Genomic DNA, 23875 nt, shown 5'->3' with positions numbered 1-23875 from the left:
CCTGATTGCCTCACCAAAAAGCAAAAAAACCATCTATTAATGAACTTTATATAATTTTGACATATATATAGGAGATACCTTTTTTAAAGAATGCCTTTAAGGTGATATTTTGTTCTAGTAAATCAAATGCTTTTATATAGTCAAAAGGTACTAAACACAATGAGATGTATTTTTTCTAACTTTTAGTAAATTTTATGAGTAAAAATTTGTATTCTACTATAGAATATTATTTGATACAGCATGTGTGTTCCTTTGCCATTTCTTCAACAAGCATAAGGTATTCTCATAATGATTTCATAGAGATGGGAAACTTAGGGTTTTAAGTCAGCAATTATTAATACGTATTCATCATACTTTCTATAATAATAAGGCCCAACACTTTTCTTATGAATTGACATTCTTTTATCTTACAGGTATCTTGAAAATTGTTCCCTTGATACGTTCCAAATTATATCACCTCCAGCTCAGACTCCTTCTGACTCTACTTGGTTTATTCCAGCTGCTCTTACTATCATTTTTTAGTGTTATCTCTACTTACTCTTGCAGCACATTAAGAACAGGGACAGGCATATGTCTCCATTTTACAAAACATGTTAAATATACTATCATTAATGGAGAAAAGAGTTAGGTATAACAGTTTTTATAGATTATTTTGTGTTGTTTTTGTTGTTTTCCTAGTTTTATCTTTAGGTCCCTTAATTACAATTGAGATCATTCATACTAGTTGAGTCTTTTGCCAAGCTGTAGCCATTATTATCCTTCCATCTGTCTCACTATTTCATGGAGCAATACTGATTATTATATTTCACATTTATTCATAGGATTTTACAATGTAGTGACATTATAAAATGATGCTACCTTGGGCTTCTTCTTTGCAAGAAGGTCAAGTGTTTTCTGGCTAAGGTTGTTTTAATTTTTTTCATCTCCTTGTGATAATTGATTTACAGCAATTAAAGTTCCTGAGGAAATGGCGATCATTTGTGTCAATGTCTGTACTTTTATATATTTCCTATCATTTAATGTGACTTTGTTCAAATACATTAAATTACTATTAGATTAAGTATATTCCATAACTTCTCTCCTTATTTGCTTTAAATTGGGAGAATTATGCAACAAAAAAAATTATCAATAAACATTTCTTTTTTAAAGGTCAATATACTTAGATCTTGAGATTCTGTGGTAAATAATATCTCCTCAAGGAGGTGAAAGATAGGAATGCTATTCAAAATATTTAACTATATTATCTATATATTTCAAAATATTCATAGTAACATTTTTGTAGTATGAAAAAACTTGAAAAAGTAAATTTCCATTGACAGAGTAATGGTTAAGCAAATTATGGTTCATAAATGTAGTGGAAGAATACTATGCCATAAGAAAGGACAAATACAAATTTTAAAAAATGGGAAAGAAGTATATGAACTAATACAGAATTAAATAAGCAGAGTAAGAAAAATAATATAGCTATTAAAAACAAAAAATATTTAATGTTATTCAATTATAATGTCCAAGCTTAGCCTCAGAGGACCTGGAAAATGAATCTCCCTCTTTTGTCAAAGATATGCAAGACTACAGGTTTGGAATACTCATAAAATATTAAACATGGTTGTGGTATTGATCTAAAATGCTTTTTTTTTCCACTTTGTTTCAATGGAAAGCCCAATGGGTAGGAGAGAATAGAGAGATATATAATAGATACAATAGACACATTATCCAAAAGCAAAAATATCAATAAAGTAACATAAAGTTTTATCCAGTTGATAATATAGTCTTACATATAGTTTATGCAATGGCACTATGACCTTACACATTTTGAACACTTTATTTCTATTAAGAGCAATCTAGTATCAAGTTAGTTTTTGTTTGTTTATTCTGTGAGTGAAGCTTCTGACTAGCCTCCCAAAGGCTGGATTCCCTCTTCTTATTTTTAAGAATGTTTACATCATATTTGTCTCTGTTCCTTAAAGTCCAGTACAGGATATTCAATGGCTGTGATAATGCCATACTAATTAGACTATTTCCCAAGTCCTCCAAATTGACATGATTCCATTCAGTCCTCCAGAGGAATTAGATGTGTCGTCTCTACATGTCTCCCTTTGACTCAGACATATGACAAATATACTGTATGTAACCATGCTGTGGAAGATTAAATAGTCATATAATCATGTACCACTGCTCAGTAATACAGGTCAAGAGAAGCCAGTTCTTCTAGGAGGCTGAAGAAAAAGATTGAATGAGAGAGATAATGTAAAATTGAATGAGGAGTTAGAGAATCATGTTCTGCCAATTGGTCTCCTGTTGGCTACATTCTTGAATGCCTTCTTTATATCCTTGTTTCTCAGGCTATATATGAGGGGGTTGAGCATAGGGTTTATCACTGCATAGAACACAGATACCATTTTCCCTAGTTCCTTGGCAGACTTAGGTGTCATGTAGTTGATAATGGCTGATCCATAAAAAATGATGACCACAATGAGATGGGAGCCACAGGTGGAGAAGGCCTTGAGTTTCCCTGAAGCTGTCTTCATCTTGACCACAGACACTATGATACATACATATGAGATCATAATCAGGGACACAGGTGCAAGAAGAATCACCACACCCATTAAGAAAACAGCCATCTCTGAGCTGTGTATGTCTGCAGATGCCACAATCAGAAGGGCTGGGGGCTCACAAATAAAATGAGCGATTCTATTGTCTCCTTGGTAAGGGAGGTTTAGTGTAAATGTAGTGTCCACCACTGATACCAAAACACCACTTGACCAGCATGCCAAAGCCAAGAGGCTACACACCCTCCATGTCATGGTGAGGGGGTAGTGCATAGGGTCACAGATTGCCAAGTACCGATCATAAGACATCACAGCTAATAAGGCACACTCTGCACATCCAAAGAATAGGATGAAAAGAAGTTGAACTGCACAGCCTGTGAAAGAAATTAGTTTCTTTCTAGATAACATGTGGATTAGGGTTTGGGGAACAATGGTAGTCGAGAAGCAGAGGTCAGCCAAAGATAAATTACACAGGAAAAAATACATGGGTGTATGAAGCTGTGAGTCAAGCAGAACCAAGGATGTGAGGAGCAGGTTTCCAAGAATGGTGCCCAGATAGACTGCCAGGAACAATACAAAGAGCAACAGCTGAGTCTGAGGGTCATCAGAAAGTCCCAATAGGAAGAATTCTGTCACCCAGGTCTGATTGGTCTGACTCATGTTGTCTCTGCTTCTTTGTAATCCATCCAAGAGATATAGAATGTAGAGATGTAACCTAAAGACTAATAGAACCTTAGTTTGGGAAGAACGTTAAATGTTATCTAGCGCAACCTTCAACTATCAATAGCTGCCTTGATGTGTGGTCATTGAACATCTCCATTGAAAATAGTGACTCATATCACAAGGAATATATTCAATTTCAGGATAAAACTCTTAGAAAATTAATTAATTAATTAATTAATTTTTAAACTATTCTCCCACTTACTTAGATAATTTCTATGCATTGACATGTTATTTCTTCTAAAGCAGGAGAGACTAAATATCAGTCACCTAACAACCCCCCTAATATTTAAAGAAAACTTTCAGCTCCACCCCAAAAAATATATTCTTGTCAGGGCTAAATATTTCCTGTTCCTCCAACCTTCTTAAAATGAGACTTCTGCTCATTCTGGTCACCTACCTCATATGTGCTTCATTTCGTTAATGTTTTTTCAAAATATTGAGTCAAGGAATGATTACAACTCTCCATAAGTGGTCTGACTATCACAGAGTTCAATATATCTTTGAGCTTCTTTGAGAATGAATGAAACTATATCTTATCTAATACTTTCTAAAATTATATTGGTTTTAATGACCTATAGTCGACTCATTCATCTTGAGCTTTTAACTAAACTCAATGACTAAAGACTTGAGGTCTTTCTCTGATGAACTATTACTAAGATAAATCCTATCCATTTGTACAGGTAATTAAAACAAACTAAAGTGTAGGACTTCATATTTACTCTTGCTAAGGTTCATCTTGTATCATCTTACTGGCTCTTCCTGACAAGAGTACAGTGGTATATGGGAATACATCAAAAATCAAAATATCATTACCTTACTAGTACCAATTAACTGAAAAACAAGAGAAAACTAAAAGGAATCAAATTGCCTTGAAGGGGATAGCAGTGACTAGACAATTATTCCTATTTTCTTGGATAATAATCGGACCTCTGGCTAGCAGGTTGTTTTAGTGAAAAAAAGTTAAATTGTATACATTTCTTCAACATGCCCAGGAGAAATCCACAGCACATTGTGAGGAATAGTGAGATGCTTTTAAGACAACTAGAAATGCTGGAAGACCTTTGTAAGGATAATCATCATGCATCAGAATTTGGCACCAAGTTTGGGCTTTCGGAATACTCAGTAAGACTCGTATCTTGACTGGTGTCCATGGTTCAGCTTAATGTATCAGGAGCAGCATGAACTGTAAACTCTCATGAAAACTGGAAACGGTGTCAAACAGAGTGAAGACTTCTGTTTGGGTGACAGTGGCACCTCCTGTTTAAATTGCCTATATAATAGAAAGAATCCTATCTTTCACAGTAATGAGAGAGGTTTTATAAAACTCCTAATAAAGAGAGATAACATGGTGTATAAGATGGAGAGCTGTGTTCAGCATCAGAAAAACTGCAGCTCAAATCTTGACTCTAATACATACTGACTGTGTGACACTGGGTAGATTTCACCTCAGCACCCCAGACAGTGCTCTAAGACTAAGTTTCAGAGAAAGTGCCAATCTGCCTTGATAGAGGATGTTCTTTACCAGCAGTCCCCTACACAGATTAAATTATAGGTTCAGTCCATAAAGAAAAGAAAAAGAATGGTCAAATGGACAAAGCACTATTCATATTTTAAAATAGAGTTCCATTGGAATTTGGAAAGAGAGTCTGATTAAATATGCTGCCCTTATATAAGAGTCTGTTCCCATTTAAAATTTTTAGCCTTGCTGGCCAATTTATGTATGTGACCATAGTCTTTGTCATCTTGCTATGTCCTATCTCTGAAACCTTTTAGCAATAGCCTCTTATCCATCTGTCACCTTTTATCATATACAACATTCCTCATTTGTATGAGGTACTGGAGAGAGGTTTTTCATCTAATTTTCATCACAGTTTTATTCATCCTAAGTTTCCCTCCTTTGTTTTAGACCTTGTCTTAGATTAACACACATGTATTCTATATTTTTTTTAAGGAACTAATGAAATGGTGGATATGAAAATACTTTCGAATTCCTACAAATGCAGGTATTGCCTAGAGTGAAGAACACCAGACTGACAAATACTTCACATAGACAAATGTCTGGGTATTCTGCTTTTCCTCTTTCCCTCCAACTACTATGATAACTCTCCTGTCACTCATTCAAAATAGCCATCAAAATGGCCTGGGCCAAGAGCACAGCCTGATGGCCAGTTTCAAGAATCTCTTCCCAAGACTTCCTTTTGAACTCTATGCAAATTCCACAATTCCTTCTTTTCTTTTGAAATTCACTATCATATGTCACTTAATTTTAAGGCAAGCAGCCTGGTTTACAAATATAGTCAGTATATATCCTCATGAAGTGTTTTCCCCTTTCCTCTGTAATCAAACTCTTTTCCACTTATCCACTTATCCAATTGCTCTTTCTCTCTTTCCTCTTTCTCCCCCTTTCTTTTCCTCTTCATTTCTCTCTTCTTCTCTATCTCCTTCCCTTTCTTCCTTTCTTCTTTCTTTCTCTCCTTCCTCCTTTCTACCATTCTCTGCACCGATCTCTCATTCCTAATTCTATCTCTGATGGAAAGCTAATCTCCAATAAGCTTGTGAGGAATGATGTTTGCCTGATCGCCAGGAAAAGGAAAGCCATGACATTTTGAAAAAGTGGACAGAAAGAGAAATCAATGCCATCAAGATCTAAATCACTTGAAAGTTCCAATAATATCCCTTCAAAAGTTCCACTAGCAACTTTGTCTACTTCCCCATCCTCTTCTAATTGAATTTGCATTTTCTCCAGCACTAACATTCAAGGGAAAGGAGAATTTGTTACCTGATTTTGACATGTTATATAGATTCATCATTTGTTACAGTAATTTCTGCTATATCTCATCATATATGTCTTATATTTAAAGAATAGACTTTTGTAAATGCCTAAGTATAACATTATCATATTATTCTTAGTACTAAGCATAATGACAATAGATTATACTTGGTATTAAGTTACAATTATAATATTATTTTGTTGTGTAGTGAGGTCTGAAATACAAATGATTAACTTCTTAGTGAATTTATGTAATGCATCATGTTTATGAATGAAGACCTACTTGAATAGCAAATGTCAACAAATTTTAGATGCCGTTAATGAAATTGATGGATATATCACATGAAGTGAGCTAGGGAGAAGTTCTCTAGGGAGAAATCATGAAGAATGAAATGAATTAATAATAGGAACAAAGTTGGGATTGTCAAGACCATATTTAACTGCATTAAAAGAAGTCTTTAAAGGACTTTGGCACACCAATAGCTAAAGAGAATTCTGCTACTTATAACCTGCTACCCTAGAAGATTAATTTGGCAATATTCTATTAAAAGTAGGTGTTATTCATAAATATTTTAAAGTAATACATGATCTTTATTTACAAATATTCTACTGTTCAAAAAAATTCAATCAAGTTGCATCTCTAATTATTAGAGCTCAATGAGATTATTTAAACTTCTTGCCACATCATAAAAAGAAGAGATAAATGGAATGGAGCATGCATAGGGAAAGTGTAGGTTTTTCATTTTGACTGTTAAAATTATTCCCCCTCATGCCTCAGCTCTCATCATCTTTACTCTTCATTTATTCATATGATCAACATGACCATATTTTGTTAAGATTCAGTGCTCCATATTACCCAAAATGATGAATTGAGGAGAAAGCAAGCCCTCAATTTGTCTCTTTGCTGGAATGTGAAGAAGTGTTTTCCAGACCAGACATCTGGAATCAAAGAATCTTGGAATGACTTGGAATCTTGGAGTTCATCTAGTCCAATCCATCTTTGAGTAGAAGTACTGTCAACAACATCACCAAAACTGGCTCAGTGACATACCATAGTATCTCAATATCTCCCTCCTAAGGTAGTTCATTCCACCTTAGGACAATTCTAATTGATAAAAAAAAAAAAGTTTTTTCTTTTTTCTTAACTTTTATTTTTTAAATAGGATTTTCCCAATTATATATATAAAGACAATTTTAACATTCATTTTTTTTAAATTTTAAGTCCAAATTTTCTTCATTTCCCCCTCACCACCCCCTGTCTAAGATAATTTGACATGTTATATATGTGTAATCATGGAAAATAAGGTTTTTTTTCTTTTTATGAATAGAAATCAGTTTCTTTACCATTTTCATCAATTACTCTTAGATCTGCTTCTAGAATTAAGATTTTCAAAGGAGATTCTCAGATTTACCATGACAGGTTTTGAGTTCCTTGACAAGGAAAAGCTAATGAATTCTACATGAAAACATTGAGGCCTTGAGGGAGTAGAGGATTAAGTTTCTGAGAGGTGGGTAATGTGAAAGAATTGGTATTTCATTGAAATAACAGGTTCTGCTCTGATTCACTATGCTGGGAGATTGCTAATTAGCCTGGTGAGGTGTACTACGTTGGGTGTTTGGGTCCCAGAATAGTGACAAGATTCTCTTCTGGCTACTGTAAGTTAGCATGAGACAACACAATTATGTTATTTTCTATTATTCTCTAGGGAAATGGGTGCTCGGGAGATGTTAACCTGGGTGTCCTGGAGTCTCTTCTCAAGGACAAGCTTATTCTCATAATACATCATATCCAGGGTCCAAAGTGTCTCTAACTTTGTCCATCACTCATATCAATAGAGCTATATGGCCAATAGATATGGTCCCAAGGCAAGGTACAAGAGTTCAGAAACCAGTGTTCTGTTTATTGCTTTTCTTGCCTTGTCTATGTCCTTTGTAACTTGTCCTTCACAATGCTCTCAAAGCAATATTCCTAGAGCATCAACCTGGCTATGTTGTCTGCTTAATAAATTCCAGTGGCTCCCTCAGATAGGCATTCCTATGTTTCTCATTTACAACCAATTGCTATACATTGCTCTCCCAACTATAAATTTATGGTCAAGCTAAACTGAACAGTTTATCTTGTTATCTTGTTAATATTTTCACAGCGCACTCATTTCCCCACTTCCACTTTTGTACAGACTTTCTCCAGTGCCAGAAATACACTTCTTCCTCTGTTAAACCTTTTGGAATGTCTAGATGCCTTCATATCTTTGCTCAAATACTACCTTTTATATGAAACCTTTTTTGATCCCTCCAGGGGTTAGGCCTCTTCCTCCAACACCTATAATCACATTGCAATCTTTGCTCACCTTTTGTGTATGCTTATATGGAAACATGTTATCTCTCTAGATAGAAGATAGAATACACATTTCTTGAAGAGAGGGACTTTGTAACTCCAGGATCAGCAATACATAATAGAATTTTAAGAAATGTTCATCAACTGAGTGAGTGTTGGTTTGGTTGATGTGTTTCCTTTGGGAATAAGACAAGCTAAAATGGAAAGTGAACTCAAAATGTCTCTTGATTCTGAGACACTCTGCCCATTGTTATTTAGCCTTTATATCTCCTTTATTATTATATCCCCTTTACATCCCCCTTTCATTGCTCCAAACTGCCATCATTTACATATCATTTACCTATTCACAACTAATGTCTTTTTTTCTTAGATTTGCCTGCATCAGTGTGGAATTTACTTTTTCCTAGTCCAATCCAAATCTACTCAGAAAATTCCAGCTCCAACTCTGCAACTTTCAGTAAGCCTTTACTATTCCCCCCTTCTCTATCTAGAACCTCATATTCTCACCTGGAAGACAGAAAACACTAGGAACACATCTCATAGAAGGGAAAGATACTCCAAATACGGAAAATAGAATAGAAGTACCTGTTAGGTTAGGGAGATGGAAACATCAGGTAACTTATACTAAATCAGAGAGCTCTCATCCAATCTTTGTTCCTTGCCAGGAGCAGGAGTTGGAGGAGAAGGGGAAGAGTGAGGAAGTGGATTAAATCTTCCCTTCCCCAGACAAGTCTCCTTGGTGGTTCTGAGGAATTGCTTTTCAAACAAGGACTGTTTCCATAAATACAAACCTAGTTACATGGTCTATAGTGTGGGGATGGTCTCTGGAGTATCTCACACACTCCAGAGGATTTCTAAGTCATTAGGAAAAATCAGGAAGTGAATGTATCTTTTCAGTGTAGTTCTCTCTCAGGTGGACAAAAGAAATATCCTTTAGTGCAAGTAATTAAAATGTAAATCTTCAGTTTCAAACTCTCAGTTTACTCTTTTCACCCATTCTCATATTCTCTGTTGGCAATGTGGGTATTTGCATGGATGTGTGATTGAGAGCCCAGGTACAGTTCTATTAATTTTGTTGGCATGATATGAAAAAATGTGATTGATAGCTTATGTGAAACTTTTATCACATATATATTTAGGTTTGTTTTCCCAAGAAACAAATGTCACTTTAATGTCAAAAAGTTACATAAACTGAAGGAATTTTATGGCTTCGATGCCTAGTTATAGTAAGATATTTTGAATCATAGAATAGAAACAAAGAATCACACAACAAACAAAATCACAGAAACAAAGAATCTCAGAACTGGAGCCATATAGGCCACCTAGGTAAAAATCAAACTATAAGTTCTGTCTGTAACTCTTTTTTTTTTTCAAGAATAATTTATGTTTGAGATTTTGCAAAGTTTACAAAGCATTTTTCTTCCCAGAATGGTCAAGAGGGCTATATTGAATAGTGGTAAGAGTATTTGAGGTTAGGAGACCTGTGTTCAAATCCCACCTCCGAAATTTATTAATTGCATAACTTTGGACAAGCCATGTTACTTCAGTGAGCTGTTGTTTTCTCATCTGGTGCATTAGGTACTGGGAGAGGGATGAAAGGATCAGACACGTTCAGAAGATGAAAGCTAGCATCCAGACCAAACACATCTTTTGGGGTTTTTTTTCAGTGGTTCCAGTAGAAAAGGAGAAGGAGCCAGAAGCATGTGCTTGAGTAGTGGCTGGACCTGGCTGAAAGCCTGGGATCAACTCTCTGCTGAACCTCCAGGTTTTTCAAGAGGTTTGCCGTCTCCAAACTTTGCAAAGTCCTCAGTTCAGTAGCTCCTCAGCTGTGAGTTTGGAGAAATTGTAATCATCAAAGGGATTCCAAGTGGAGCCTTCTGAAGCACTGTGAATATTTAGCTGAGAGGTTCGGGGAGAACCCAATAGAGTGGTGGATGTAAACTTGGACTTACTTCAGCCGCAGTTACCTGGAGCAATTGAGTCAACTGGCTGGCAGAGACTCCCAAAATGATGCTGTGGGTTACATCACTGAGGATTTTCCCATGTCCCGCCCGCTGGGCTTTGGGGGATGATGGAGGAGCGAGAGATCCAAGCTTCTGCCCCTAGATGGTTAGGGGTAGGGTGTCTATATCTCTTATAGACTACCCTACTTCCTTTTCCCTTCATCTAATATTTTACGTTCTGCCTTCATGCTTTTGCACAGACTGTCCACAATGCCTTAAATGTTACCTCATCACCTTCACATTTTGAAATTGCTAGCTCCCTTCCAGCCTCAGCTTAAGTGCTACCTCCATCAAGAAGTATTTTCTGATTGTTCCCCATTGTTAGTAATCCCCATGTCAATTTCTTTTTTTTGTTTTCGTTTTTGTTTTTGTTTTTGGCCATATATCCTTTCAATATTTATCAGTAAAAATCTGAAAAGTTACATCTTCCTAGTGTAGTGTCAGATCCTCAAGGAGGCAGGCTCCTCACATTTGTCTTTCTATCCCCAATTTCTAGTATAGTGCTTTGCATATTCTATTTACTTTATGAATGCTTATTGATTGACTCACTGACTTACAAGTAGTCTATGCTTGAAGATCTTCAGTGATGGAAAACTTATCACCTTCTGTCAACTCAATTTATTATTGAACAACTCTAATTATTAGGAAGTTTTTATTCACATATTGAGCTAAAGTCTACTTCAGTGTAACTTTTACCCAGTGGTCCTAGTTCTTCATTCTGGTAGAATGATCACTAGGGCAGAGTAAAAAGGACTTACTTTGCTCCAGGGCAGCAACACTGCAGTGCTACATGCTTCTTCTGAGCACCTTACCTCATAGTCCTCTACAGGCCCACACCCCTTGACAATTCTCCCCAGGCTGCCTCCCTCAGGGTCTTTTCCATCTCATACTCCATTCCCAGAACATAGCTTTTCCTCCAGAAAGAGAGACTGGGATCTCTGGAAGACAAGTTGCTCCCTTTCACAAATCTCAAAATTTGCAAGTTTTAAGACACCTCAGTAGCCATCTAGTCCAACTCTTACCTAACTTTAACTGTCAAGTGTTCATTCATTCTCTACTTGAAGACTAATTATCAGGTATGGTTTAGTGGGAAAGGCTTGTGGGAGAAGTGAGATTGGGTAAAAAGAAAAAGACTTAAGCAATTAAAAAATAATCTTTTTTTTTTTGCTTTTTTAACATTTTATTTTTAACATTCTTTTACTTTTAAGTTTTACATTGCAAATTCTCTCCCTCCCTCTCATGCCTTCTCACATGCAATACAAAAGGAATATGATATTAATTATACGTGTGAAATGATGCAAAACATATTTCTGTATTATCAAATGTTTCAAAAAAATAAAGTGATGAAAATTATACTTCAATTTATTCTCAGAGGTCATCAGTTTTCTTTCTGGAGGTAGGCAGCATCTTTTTTCAACAGGAGTCCTTTGAAATTGTCTTGGAGCATTGTACTGATCAGAGTAGCCAAGTCCTTCATAGTCAATCACCATTACAGCATCGCTGGTACTGTGCACTATTATCTCCCAGGTCTTCTTATTTCACTTTGCTTCATTTCAAATAGATCCTGCCATGCTTTTCCGAAAACATTCTGTGCCTGGCACATAGTAGGTGCTTCATAAATGTTTGTTGATTTGACTTGACTTTATAAACTGACTCTTCTCTCCCTTACTTAAACTAGTGGTTAGAATTTAGTAAGCCCTTAATAAATATGTGTTTATTTATTTCTCAATAATTTTAATTTAATATTTTTCTATTTTAATAAATTTGTTGTTTATTTATTTTTAGCATTCTTTTATTTTTAAATTTTGAGTTCCAAATTCTCTCCCTCATTCCCAACCCCCATTCCCACCCATTGAGAAAGCTAATAAAATATCAGTTATACATATGAAATAGTGTGAAACATTTCCATATTAGCTATATCTCAAAAGAATAGAGAAAATTATACTTCAGTTTGCATTCAGAGTTCATTAGTTCTCTCTCTAGACATGGATAGCATTTTTTTTTCATCATAAGGCCTTTGGAATTATCTTGGATCATTGTATTGATCAGAGTAACCAAGTCTTTCACAACTGATCATCATTACAATATTGCTGTTACTGTGAACAATGATCTCCTGGTTCTTCTCACTTTACTTTGCATCAGTTCATATAGGTCTTCTGCTTTTTTTCTGAAACCACTCTCTCATCATTTCTTATAGCACAATAGTACTCCATCACAATCATATGCCACAACTCACTTAGCCATTCCCCAGTTGATGAACATCCCCTCAATTTCCAAGTCTTTGCCACCATAGAACTGCTATAAATATTTTTGTACATATAAGTCCTTTTCCTTTTTCTTTGATCCCTTTGGGATGTAGATTTGGTGGTGGTATTGCTGGGTCAAAAGGTATGCACAGTTGTATAGACTTTTGGGTATAGTTCTAAATTATTCTCCACAGTGGTTGGACTAGTTCCCAACTCCACCAACAGTTCATTAGTGTACCTTTTTTGTTCATTCCCTCCAGCATTTGTAATTTCTGATAGGTGTGAGGTGCTACCTCAGTTGTTTTAATTTGCCTTTCTCTAATCAATAGTGATTTAGAGCATTTTTTCACATGTCTATAGATGGCTTTAATTTCTTCTTCTGAATACTTCCTGTTTATACCACTTGATGATTTATCAAATGGGGAATGGCTATTATTTGTATATATTTGAATCAGTTTGATACTCAGCATATATTTTTATCTTTATTCATTTTTCACTTATGTGTGTGTGTGTTGGCAAGAAAGAGCTCACTCAGGTAAAAGGAGAATTCAATCCAGGGCAGGCAGTGTATCAGCAAGCCAGCAGCAGGGCCTACCTCAGCAAGCCAATGGGAGGCCCTGAGCCCCAGCACAGGTAAGTAACTGAAGGCCCATGCCCCTGGAGCAGCAACAAGAGAGCAGCCAGCCTACAGAACCCAACCTCCAGGACCCAGATGCAGCACCAGCCCCCTTGGGTCCCAGCTCAGCACTAGGCCCACCCTAGGCTCTCACAAAGCATCAGGTAAGTGGCCAGACCTGCCCCATTCTTGACCCTGGCACAGCAAGAAATCCCCCATGGGCCTCAGCACAGCAACAGGCAAGTGGCCAGACCCCCTTCTGCTTACCAAAGCATCTCCAGGCAAGTAACCAGATCCCCCACACAACTAGCACAACATCAAGCAAGTAGCCAGGGACTGGAGCCCCCAATACAAGGTGATTGGGGTAGTGCCCCATCCACCCCAGGAATACAAGTTAACTTTAAAAGTAATGAAATAGGCTGGAAAAGATGAGTAAAACAAAACAAAACAAAGGAAAAAACACAAACATAGAAAGTTATTGTGGTGACATCAAGTCACAAACTCAGAAGAGGACAACAATGTCAAAATTACAAGCAAAGTCTCAAAGAAAAATGAGAATTGGTCTCAAATCCAGAAAAGAAACCCTGGAAAAGCTCAAAAGGGAGATTAAAAATCAAATAAAAGAGGTAGAAGAAAAATTGGGAAAAGAAATGAGAGTGATGCAAGAGATCCATGAAAAAAAGATTCAATAGCTTGATAAAGGAAGCACAAAAATGGAAAAAGATATACAAAAATTTACTGAAGAAAATAACTCCTTAAAAAAGTAGAACTGGCCAAATGGAAAAGGAGGTATAAAAGCTAACTGAAGAAAATAATTCCTTAAAAATTAGAATTGGACAAGTGGAAGCTAATGATTCCATAAGACATCAAGAATCAGTCAAATAAAATCAAAAGAATGAAAAAATAGAAGACTTGTGAAATATCTCATTAGAAAAACAACTGATAGGGTAGCTAGATGGTGCAGTGAATAAGCTCCAGCCTTGGAGTCAGGAGGACCTGAATTCAAATCTAGCCTCAGATACATGACACTTACTAGCTGTGTGACCCGGGCAAGTCACTTAACCCTGATTGCTTCACCAAAAAGGCAAAAAAAGAAAAAAAAAGCATAAAAGAAAAACAACTGATGTGGAAACTAAGTCTAGGAGAAATAATATAAGAATTATTGGACTACCTGAAAGCCATGATAAAAAAATGACCTGGAAATTATATTTCAAGAAATTATCAAAGAAAACGGCCCTGATATCCTATAACCAGAAAGTAAAATAGACATTGAAAGAATCCAGCCATTACCTCTTGAAAGAGATACTAAAACAAAAACTTTCAGGAATATTATAGCCAAATTCCAAAACAACCATGTCAAGGAGAAAATATTGAAAGCAACCAAAAAGAAACAATTCAAATACAATGCAGCCAAAGTCAGGGTTACACAGGATTTTGCCGTTTCTATATTAAAGTATCAGAAGGCACGAAATATGATATCCCAGAAGGCAAAGGATCTAGGATTACAACCAAGAATCATCTATCCATTGAAAATGAGCACAATCCTTCGGGGGAAAAAATGGTCATTCAATGACATGAGGGTTTTTAAGCTTTTCTGATGAAAAAACTACAATTGAACAAAAAATTTGATTTTCAAACACAAAACTCAAGAAAAGCACAAAAAGATAAAAAGGAAAGAGAAAGTATAAGGGATTCAAAGAGGCTAAACTATTTGCATCCTTACACAGGAAGATTATCCTTGTAATTCTTAAGAACTGTATCACTATTAGTGCAGTTAGAAGGAGTATACAGACAGAGGGTACAGTTATAAGGTGACTCTGAGGGGATGATACTTAAAAAAAATTAAGGGGGTGAGAAAGAGGATTGCACTGGAACCAGAATGGAGAGGTAAAATGGGGTAAATTATCTCACATTAAGAGGTACAAAAGACTTATTACAGTGGAGGGGAAGATGGGAGAGGTGGCAGTGGACATTGCTTGAACCTTACTCTCATCAGAACATCAGAATTGGCTCAAAGAGGGAATAACATACACACTCAGTTGGATATAGAAATCTATCTTACCCTATAGGAAAGTAGGAGAAGGTAATAGGGGAAAGTGTGGGGGTGGGGGGTGTTGCTTGATAGAAAGCAGGGTGGATTGAAGGAAGTAAAAGTCAGAAGAAAATACTTTTGAGAACAGACAGGGTGAAAGGAGAGTAGGTCACAGGGGTGGGGAATTTTCAGTCTCAAGGCCACATGTGGCCCTCTAGGTCCTCAAGTGTGGCCCTTTGAATCCAAACTTCACAGAACAAATTCCCTTGGTAAAAGGATTTGTTCTATAAAACTTGGACTCAATCGAAAGGCCACATCCAAGGACCTACAAGGCCCTATGTGGCCTCTAGGTCACAGGTTTCTCACCCCTGGAGGAGGATGAACAGGGAGAAAATGGAGTGAAGGGAAATACATAGTAATTATTACTGTGAAAAAAAATTTACACCAATTTTTTCTTATAAAGGCCTCATTTCTCAAATATATAGAGAACTGAGTCAAATTTATGGAAATGAGAGCCATTCCTCAATTGATAAATGTTCAAAGGATAGGAACAGGCAGTTTTCAGATGAAGTAATCAAAACTATTAATAGTTTGATAGAAAAATGCCCTAAATACTATTGATTAGAAAAATGCAAATTAAAACAACTCTAAGCTATCACCCCACACCTATCAGGTTGGCTAATATAACAGAAATGGAAAATGACAAATGTTGGGGAGGATGTGGGAAAATTGAGACACTAGTGCACTGTTGGTCAAGTTATATACTGATTCAACCATTCTTTATAGCAATTTGGAACTATGCTGAAAGGGATTTAAAACCATGCATACCCTTTGGCCAAACAATACTACAACTTGGTCTATATCCCAAAGAGACAGGAAAAAAAATGAAAAGGATCTATATACACAAAAATATGTATAGCATAGCGGCTCTTTTAGTGGTGGCAAAAAACTGAAAATTGAGGAGATGTTCATCATTCAGGGAATAGCTGAACAAATGGGATACTATTGTACTATAAGAAATGACAAGCAGTATGCTCTCAGAAAAACTTGAAAAGATTTACATGAACTGATACAAAGTGAAATGAGAAGAGCCAAGAGAACATTGTATACATAACAGCAATATTGTAGGATAATAAATATGAATGGCTTAGCTATTCTCAGCAATTCAATGATCCAAGACAATTCTGGAGGACTTACAATGAAAAATGCCATCCATCTCCAGAAAAAGAATTGACATAGTCTGAATGAAGATCAAAGTATGCTTTTTCCTTTTTTTTCTTAATTTTTCTTGGTTTTTTTTTTTGGTCTTCTTTCACAAGATGACTAACATAGAAATATGTTTTGATTGACTGCATATGTTATATATTAAGCTTATATTAAATTGCTTGCCTTCGCAATTTGGGTAGTGGATGGCAGTGAGGAAGAGAATTTGGAACTCAAAAAGAATTTTAAAGCAAATGTAAGAAATTGTTTTTTACTTAAATTGGGGAGAAATAAAATTTTAGATTGTAAAAAAATATTTTTCTTCATCTATTGATATAACAATGATTTTTCTTACTTTTGTTATTGATGTAACCAATTATGTTAATAGTTTTCCTTATGTTAAACCATCCCTGCACTCCTGGTATAAATCTCACTTGGTCACAATGTATAATCTTTATAATATATTGTTGTAGTCACCTAGTTAATATTTTATTTAGGCTTTTTGCATCAATATTCATCAATGAAATTCATCTATAATTTTCTTTCTCTGTGTTCTTCCTGGTTTAGGTATCACTAATATATTTGTTTCATAAAAGGAGCTTGGTAGGACCCTTTCTTTGCCTATTATTTCAAATAATTTATTTAATATTAGAATTAGTTCATCTTTAAATGTTTGGTAGAACTCTCTCATAAGTCCATCTGGTCCTGATGCTTTCTCTTTAGGAAGTTCATTTTTGACCTGTTCAATTTCCTTTTCTAAAATCATTGTATATAGATATTCTATTTACCTCTTCTGTTAATCTAGGCAGTTTATGTTTTTGTAAATATTATTCCATTTCACTTAAATTCTTAAATTTATTGGAATATAATTGGCCAAAATAATTCCTTATAATGACTTTGATTTCATTTTTGTTAGTGGTATAGTCACCCTTTTCATTTTTAATACTAGTGATTTGGCTTTCCTTTCTCTTTTTTTAAAATCATATTAACCAATGGCTTATCTATTTTATTAGCTTTTTTCATAAAACTAACTCCTAGCTTCATTTATTAAATCAATGATTTTCTTACACTCAGTTTTATTAGTCACCTTTAATTTCTAAGATTTCCAATTTAGTGTTTTATTGGGGATTCTTAATTTGTTTGTTTCCTAGTTTTGTAATTGCATACCTAATTCATTGATCTGCTCTTTCTCTATTTTATTGATATAAACATTTATAGATTAAAATTTTTCCTCTAATTACTGTTTTTGCAGCATCACATAGGTTTTGATATGTTGTCTCATTATTGTCATTCTCTTTAATGAAATTATTGGTTATTTCTATGATTTTTGCATCCATAATCCACTCATTCTTTAAGATTGGGTTGTTTAGTCTCCAATTAGTTTTTAATCTGTGTTTCTAAGGGGGTTTATTAGATTTAATTCTTATTGCGTTGTTATCTGAAAATGATGCATTTAATATTTCTGCTTTCTTGCACTTAACTATAAAGTTTTTATGCCTTAATATATGGTCAATTTTTGTAAAGATACCATGTACCACTGAGATAAAGGTGTATTCCTTTCTATTTCCATTCAGTTTTATCCAGATATCTATCATATCTAGCTTTTCTAATTTTCTATTCACCTCCTTAACTTCTTTTTTTTTGTTAGATTTATCTAATTCTGGGAGGAGAAGGTTAAATTCCCCCACTATTATAGTATTACTATCTATTTCCACCTGTAATTCACTTAACTTTTAAAATTTAGATGCTATAGCATTTGGTGCACATAGGTTTATTATTTTTATTTTTCCATTTTCTGTGGTACCTTTTATCACAATGTAGTTTACCTATTTATCTCTTTTAAATAAATCTATTTTAGCTTAAACTTTGTCTCAGATAATTATTGCTACCCTTGCCTTTTTGCCTTAATTGAAGCACTATAAATTCTACTCCAGCTTTTTATTTTAACTTTGTATATTTCTCATTTTTAAATGTGTTTGCTGTTAATAACATATTATCGAATTCTGATTTTTAATCCATTCAGCTATCCATTTGCATTTTATGGGTGAGTTCATCCCATTCACATTCAAAGTTATAATTACTAGATGTATATTTCCCTCTATCCTATTTTTCCTCGCTATTATCCTTCTTTCCCTCTCCTTTAACACTATCCCTCCTCATATATCTTATTTCTAACCACTACCTCCCTAATCCTCACTCTTTTTAGGAATCCCTTCCTTTTCCTGCTTTTTAACCCTCACATTACTTATTCTACCCACCCTTCTAACAGTCCCTCCCTTATCCTCTTCCCCACCCTCCTGCTTCTTCATCTACACACTCTTCTAAAAGCCCCTCTGTTATCCTATGTCCTATTTCTTTATAAATTTCAAAGACTTTTATACATATATATAACATACATGTGTATATATACATATTGTATACATGTTATTCCCTCTTTAACCTAGTTCTAATGAGAATAAGGTTCCAGCACTAGCAGCCCTCCACTCCTACCTGCTTTCACTATAACAGTTCTCACATTCATTCCTTGTTTGTATGAGATAATTGCATAATTTTACCTTTTCCTGCCCAATTTTTCTTTTTAGAACCATCCCATCACACTCAACTCAACCCCATGCTGTCTATCTATGTATGTTTTTTCAAACTACCCAAGTGATGGTAATATTCTTAAGAGTACAGAGAACATTTTCCCATATAAGAAGTAATTAGTTTGACCTTATTGAATCCCTTATATTTGGTCTTTAGTATGTGGATAGTGGTGTGGCAGGTATCATGAGGTATATTTACTTTTGATATTTCATTGGTTCTGTGATCTTATTGATGGGGAAAGGGCAAACCACCTACAAATGTGTACATTACAACACATCCATACCTTCACATCTTTTACCACTCCTGACTATATCCTCCCCAAAATCTTCCATTAAGGAAAGGGTTGGTGAAGGAAATATATTCTATGTGCCAGAAGCTTCCTACAGGTCTCTGGACATTATGTGGACACCAATGTAGTCCTCAGGTTTTCCATTAGATATCCCACATTTTCACTGCATCACTGACATTTCTTTTTCTGGCCATATGCTTTATAATGTTGCTCCTCTGCATTTCTTCACTGATAATATTTTTCAGTATACTCACATCTCCCAGTTGCTTCTTTATTGACTTTTGGGAGACCTTTAATGTCAAGTTTTCAAAGACTGTGCTATTCCATGTCTAACAGTCATACAATATTATTTGAAATATATTGATGTTAAAAAGATGAGCCTTTCTTACAGAGCAAAATTTGGGATCACTAAAAGCACTGCAGTTTCTCAAATTCAAATCAAGTCACTCTCTTTTTGATCAATTCCTGGCCCTACTGTTCCAAGATATGCATGCTGATGGATTGTAATGGTGCATTGTACTCATGGAATATGGATTGTCCATCCAAATGTTGCTCATATTTTGGACAATAACAATAAGCATTTTTCATTTGCTTGGATTTTCCTGTGTGGAGAGTTAAACCAAACCTTTTGGGTGATTAAAGATCACACTTAGAAGTCTCTCTTTTACTCTGAGATGGCACAATGGTAAGATTTTGGGGTATAGGTAGTATATAATCTAAGAGATTTAGCAAAGAGATATCAATTTGAGATTTATTGTACATGGAAATTGACATGGTGGATGTGGAATTTACGGAATTTGCTATGCACAAAAAGCAGCATTTGGAGGACCACAATAGATACTGATTATATTTTATATTTAGATTCTGTGCTGGACATTCCCTATAATGATAGAAAATTCATGTGACAGGCATATGTCTCCATGGTTTTTTTGCATTGCTTTATGTCACAGGATTGTCAATCATAATTTTCTTTGCTGTTACATCTATCAAGGAACCTTATATGATTTTGACATATGCATGGGAGACACCCTTCTGGAAGAATGCCTTTAAGGCAGAATTTTGTTCTAGAAGATCAAGTACTTTTACATAGTGAATAGGATGATAAGCACAATGAGAGTTTGTATTTTTGTAACTTTTAGCAAATTTTGTGAATATAAAGTTGTATTCTACTGTAGAATATCATTTGCAAAATCCTGTGCATTACTTTGCCATTCCTTCCACAAAATAATGACCTGGGTGCAAATATACTATATTCTCAGGATGATTTCGTAGAGATGGGAAAAGTAAGCTTATGAGTCAGTAATTATTGATATGTATTGATATTTTTGACAAAAATGAAATCCAACATCTTTTCCATGAATTGACATTCTTTTATCTAACAAGTGTCTTCAATATTGTTCCCTTGATATCTTCCAAATTATATCACCTCCAGCACAGACCTACTCTGACTCTATTTGGTTTAGTCCAGCTGCTCTTGCCATCATTTTTAGTGCTTCCGCTTACAGCATATCAGGAAGTGGAATAGCCAGAGATATAAAAATATCTCCATGTTACATAGATGTTAGATATGCTGTCATTAATGGAGAAAGGATATTGCTATAACAATTTTCACATATTCTTTTTGTGTTGTTTTTGTTGCCCTCCTTCTAGTTTGACCCTTAAAATGCCTTAATTATTACTGAGATAATTTATACTAGCTGGGTCTCTTGCTAAGCTTTATATATTATTTTCTTCTCTTTCTCACTATTTTATGAGGCAATACTTATTATTATGTTTCACAATTTATTCGTAAGACTTCACAAATGTGGTGATATTTCCTGGGCTGCTTCTACTATACCTTCTAATCTTTATTTCTTTTTTGAAGTTGGAAAAAATTACACACAAAAGTTATCAATAAAAATTTATATTTTAAAAGTCTATATATACTTAGATCCTGAGATACCATAGCTACTCATACTTGCCCAAGTAAGTTAAAAACAAGAATAATATTCAAAACAATAGCAATGATATTAATAATATTATTCACATATTTCAAAATATCCATGGCAGCATTTTGTAGTATTAAAGAACTAGAAAAAAGTAGATTTCCATTGATTTAGCAATGGCTAAGAAAATTATGATTCCTACATATAGTGGAAGATTACTATACCATGAGAAATGACAAATGTGAATTCAGAAAAACTAGAAAAACTTATGTCAACTGACACAGAGTTAAATATGTAGGGTCAGAAAAAAACAATATAAAGAGTTATTACAATGATGTAAAACAAACAAACAATATTGAGTGCTATGCAATTATAATGACCAAGCTTAGCCTCAGAAGAGCTGAGAAAATAAACCTACCTCCCTCATCCCAGAAATATGGGACTACAGATTTGAAATACTCTGTTATTTCAAACATGGTTGTGGTGTTGGTAATCTAAACTGCTTTTTTTCTTACTTCATTACGAGGTATAGCCCAATGGATAAGGGAAAATGAACAGATATGTTCAGAAATTTAGAATATCAAAAAATAAAATAGATTAATTAAATACCAAAAAAGTTATATTCAGGAGATAACACAATCCTATGATAGTATATCTATGTTAGAATAATAATGGCATTATAACTTTACATATTTTGAGAACTGTATTTCTATTAAGAGCAATCCATTATCACATTAGTTTTTGTTGAGTTTTTTGTGTGAGTGCATCACTGAACCACCTTCCTAAAGGCTTGACTGCCTCTTCTTGTTCCCAAGAATCCCTCCATAATATTTAGCTCCACCCTCCAAATTAAAGTGCAAGATATTCAATAGCTATGATAATGCCATATTAATTAGACTTTTTCTGAGTTATTCAAATTAACATAGTTCTACCTAGTTCTTCAGAGGAATAAATATATCATCTCTACCTCTCCTTACAACTCATACATATTACAAGGTTATGATAAATGACCAATCTACATATAATTATATAGCAATATAAACATGCATCTCTGCCAAATCATATGAGTTATAAGAGACTAGTTCTTCCTATTGAGCTATACAAAAAGATTTGGAAGTGTAATATAAAGTCAAATTCAATGACAAATGAGAGGATCAGGTACTGCAGAACAGTTTCCTATTGGCAACATTTCTGAATGCCCTCTTTACATCCTTGTTCCTCAGACTATATATGAGGGGGTTGAGCATAGGGTTTATCACTGCATAGAACACAGATACCATTTTTCCTAGTTCCTTGGCAGACTTAGGTATCATGTAGTTGATAATGGCTAATCCATAAAAAATGATGACCACAATGAGATGAGATCCACAGGTGGAGAAGGCCTTGAGTCTCCCTGAGGCTGTCTTCATCTTGACCACAGACACTATGATACATACATATGAGATCATAATCAGGGACACAGGTGCAAGAAGAATCACCATAGCCATTAAGAAAATAGCCATCTCTGAGCTGTGTGTGTCTGCAGATGCCACAATCAGAAGGGCTGGGGGCTCACAAAGAAAATGAGCTACTCTTATTGTCTCCTTGTTAAGGGAGGTGTAATGTGAATGTAGCATTCACCACTGATACCAAAATGCTACTTGACCAGCATGCCAAAGCCAAAAGGCTACACACCCTCCATGTCATGATGAGGGGGTAGTGCATAGGGTCACAGATTACCAAGTACCGATCATAAGACATCACAGCTAACAAGGAACACTGTGTACATCCAAAAAACAGGATGAAAAGAAGTTGAACTGTACAGCTTGTGAAAGAAATTAGCTTCCTTCTAGATAACATGTAGATTAGGGTTTGAGGAACAATGGTAGTCGAGAGGCAGAGGTCAGCCAGAGATAAATTACACAGGAAAAAATACATGGGTGTATGGAGCTGTGAGCCAAGCAGAACCAAGGATGTGAGGAGCAGGTTTCCAAGTATGGTGCCCAGATAGACTGCCAGGAACAATACAAAGAGTAGCAGCTGAGTCTGAGGGTCATCAGAAAGTCCCAACAGGATGAATTGTGTCACCCAGGTCTGGTTTGTTTGGCTCATGTTCTCTCTGCTTCTTTATAAAGGAATTAAGAGATATAAGATGTAAAGATGTAACCTAAAGAATCAAAGAACTTTAGTTTGGGGAAAATCTTAAATGTTATCTAATGAAACCTTCAACCATCAATAAATAGCTGCCTTGAACATGTGGTCTTTGAATACCTCCATTGAAAATAGTGATATATTACAGGGAATACATTCCATTGTCATATAACACTGTCAGAAAATGCTTCTATAAATTAAGCTGAAATCTCCCACCCTATTATGTAAATTCTATGTATTGATCTCTGTTATTTCTTCTAGAGCAACAAAGACTAAATCTAAACCCTCTGTCACCTAACATCTCTTTTAATATTTGAAGAAAACTTGGAGCTCCTCCCCAAGTCTTTTCCTGTCTAGGCTAAATACTTTCTGTCCCTTGAACCTTTTTAATATGAAACTTCTACCCATTCTGATCACCCACCTCTACATGCACTTCTTTTTGTTATTGTCTTCTCATAATATTGGGTA

The 23875-nt window shown here is 35.1% G+C and overlaps 1 protein-coding gene and 1 pseudogene across 1 annotated transcript; both read right to left on the bottom strand.

Moving 5' to 3' along the window:
- Positions 1 to 2273: 2273 nt before the first annotated feature.
- Positions 2274 to 3221, bottom strand: LOC114047277 (olfactory receptor 2D2-like). The gene has a single exon (XM_027868053.1). The coding sequence runs from the start codon at positions 3207 to 3209 to the stop codon at positions 2274 to 2276; it is 936 nt and encodes a 311-aa protein (XP_027723854.1). The 5' UTR covers positions 3210 to 3221.
- Positions 3222 to 22431: 19210 nt separating this feature from the next.
- LOC114047276 lies at positions 22432 to 23368 on the bottom strand (annotated as a pseudogene).
- Between the last annotated feature and the right edge of the window lie 507 nt (positions 23369 to 23875).

The sequence above is a fragment of the Vombatus ursinus genome, unplaced genomic scaffold (genome assembly GCF_900497805.2).
Source record: "Vombatus ursinus unplaced genomic scaffold, bare-nosed wombat genome assembly UNPS02014786.1, whole genome shotgun sequence".
Taxonomy (NCBI): Eukaryota; Metazoa; Chordata; class Mammalia; order Diprotodontia; family Vombatidae; genus Vombatus; species Vombatus ursinus.
The sequence above is the reverse complement of the archived record's forward strand: the minus strand, read 5'-3'. Positions and strand labels throughout refer to the sequence as shown.

What these genes read in the sequence shown, in the direction of transcription:
- LOC114047277 (XM_027868053.1), bottom strand. Translation starts at nt 3,209, where the DNA reads ATGAGTCAGACCAATCAGACCTGGGTGACAGAATTCTTCCTATTGGGA.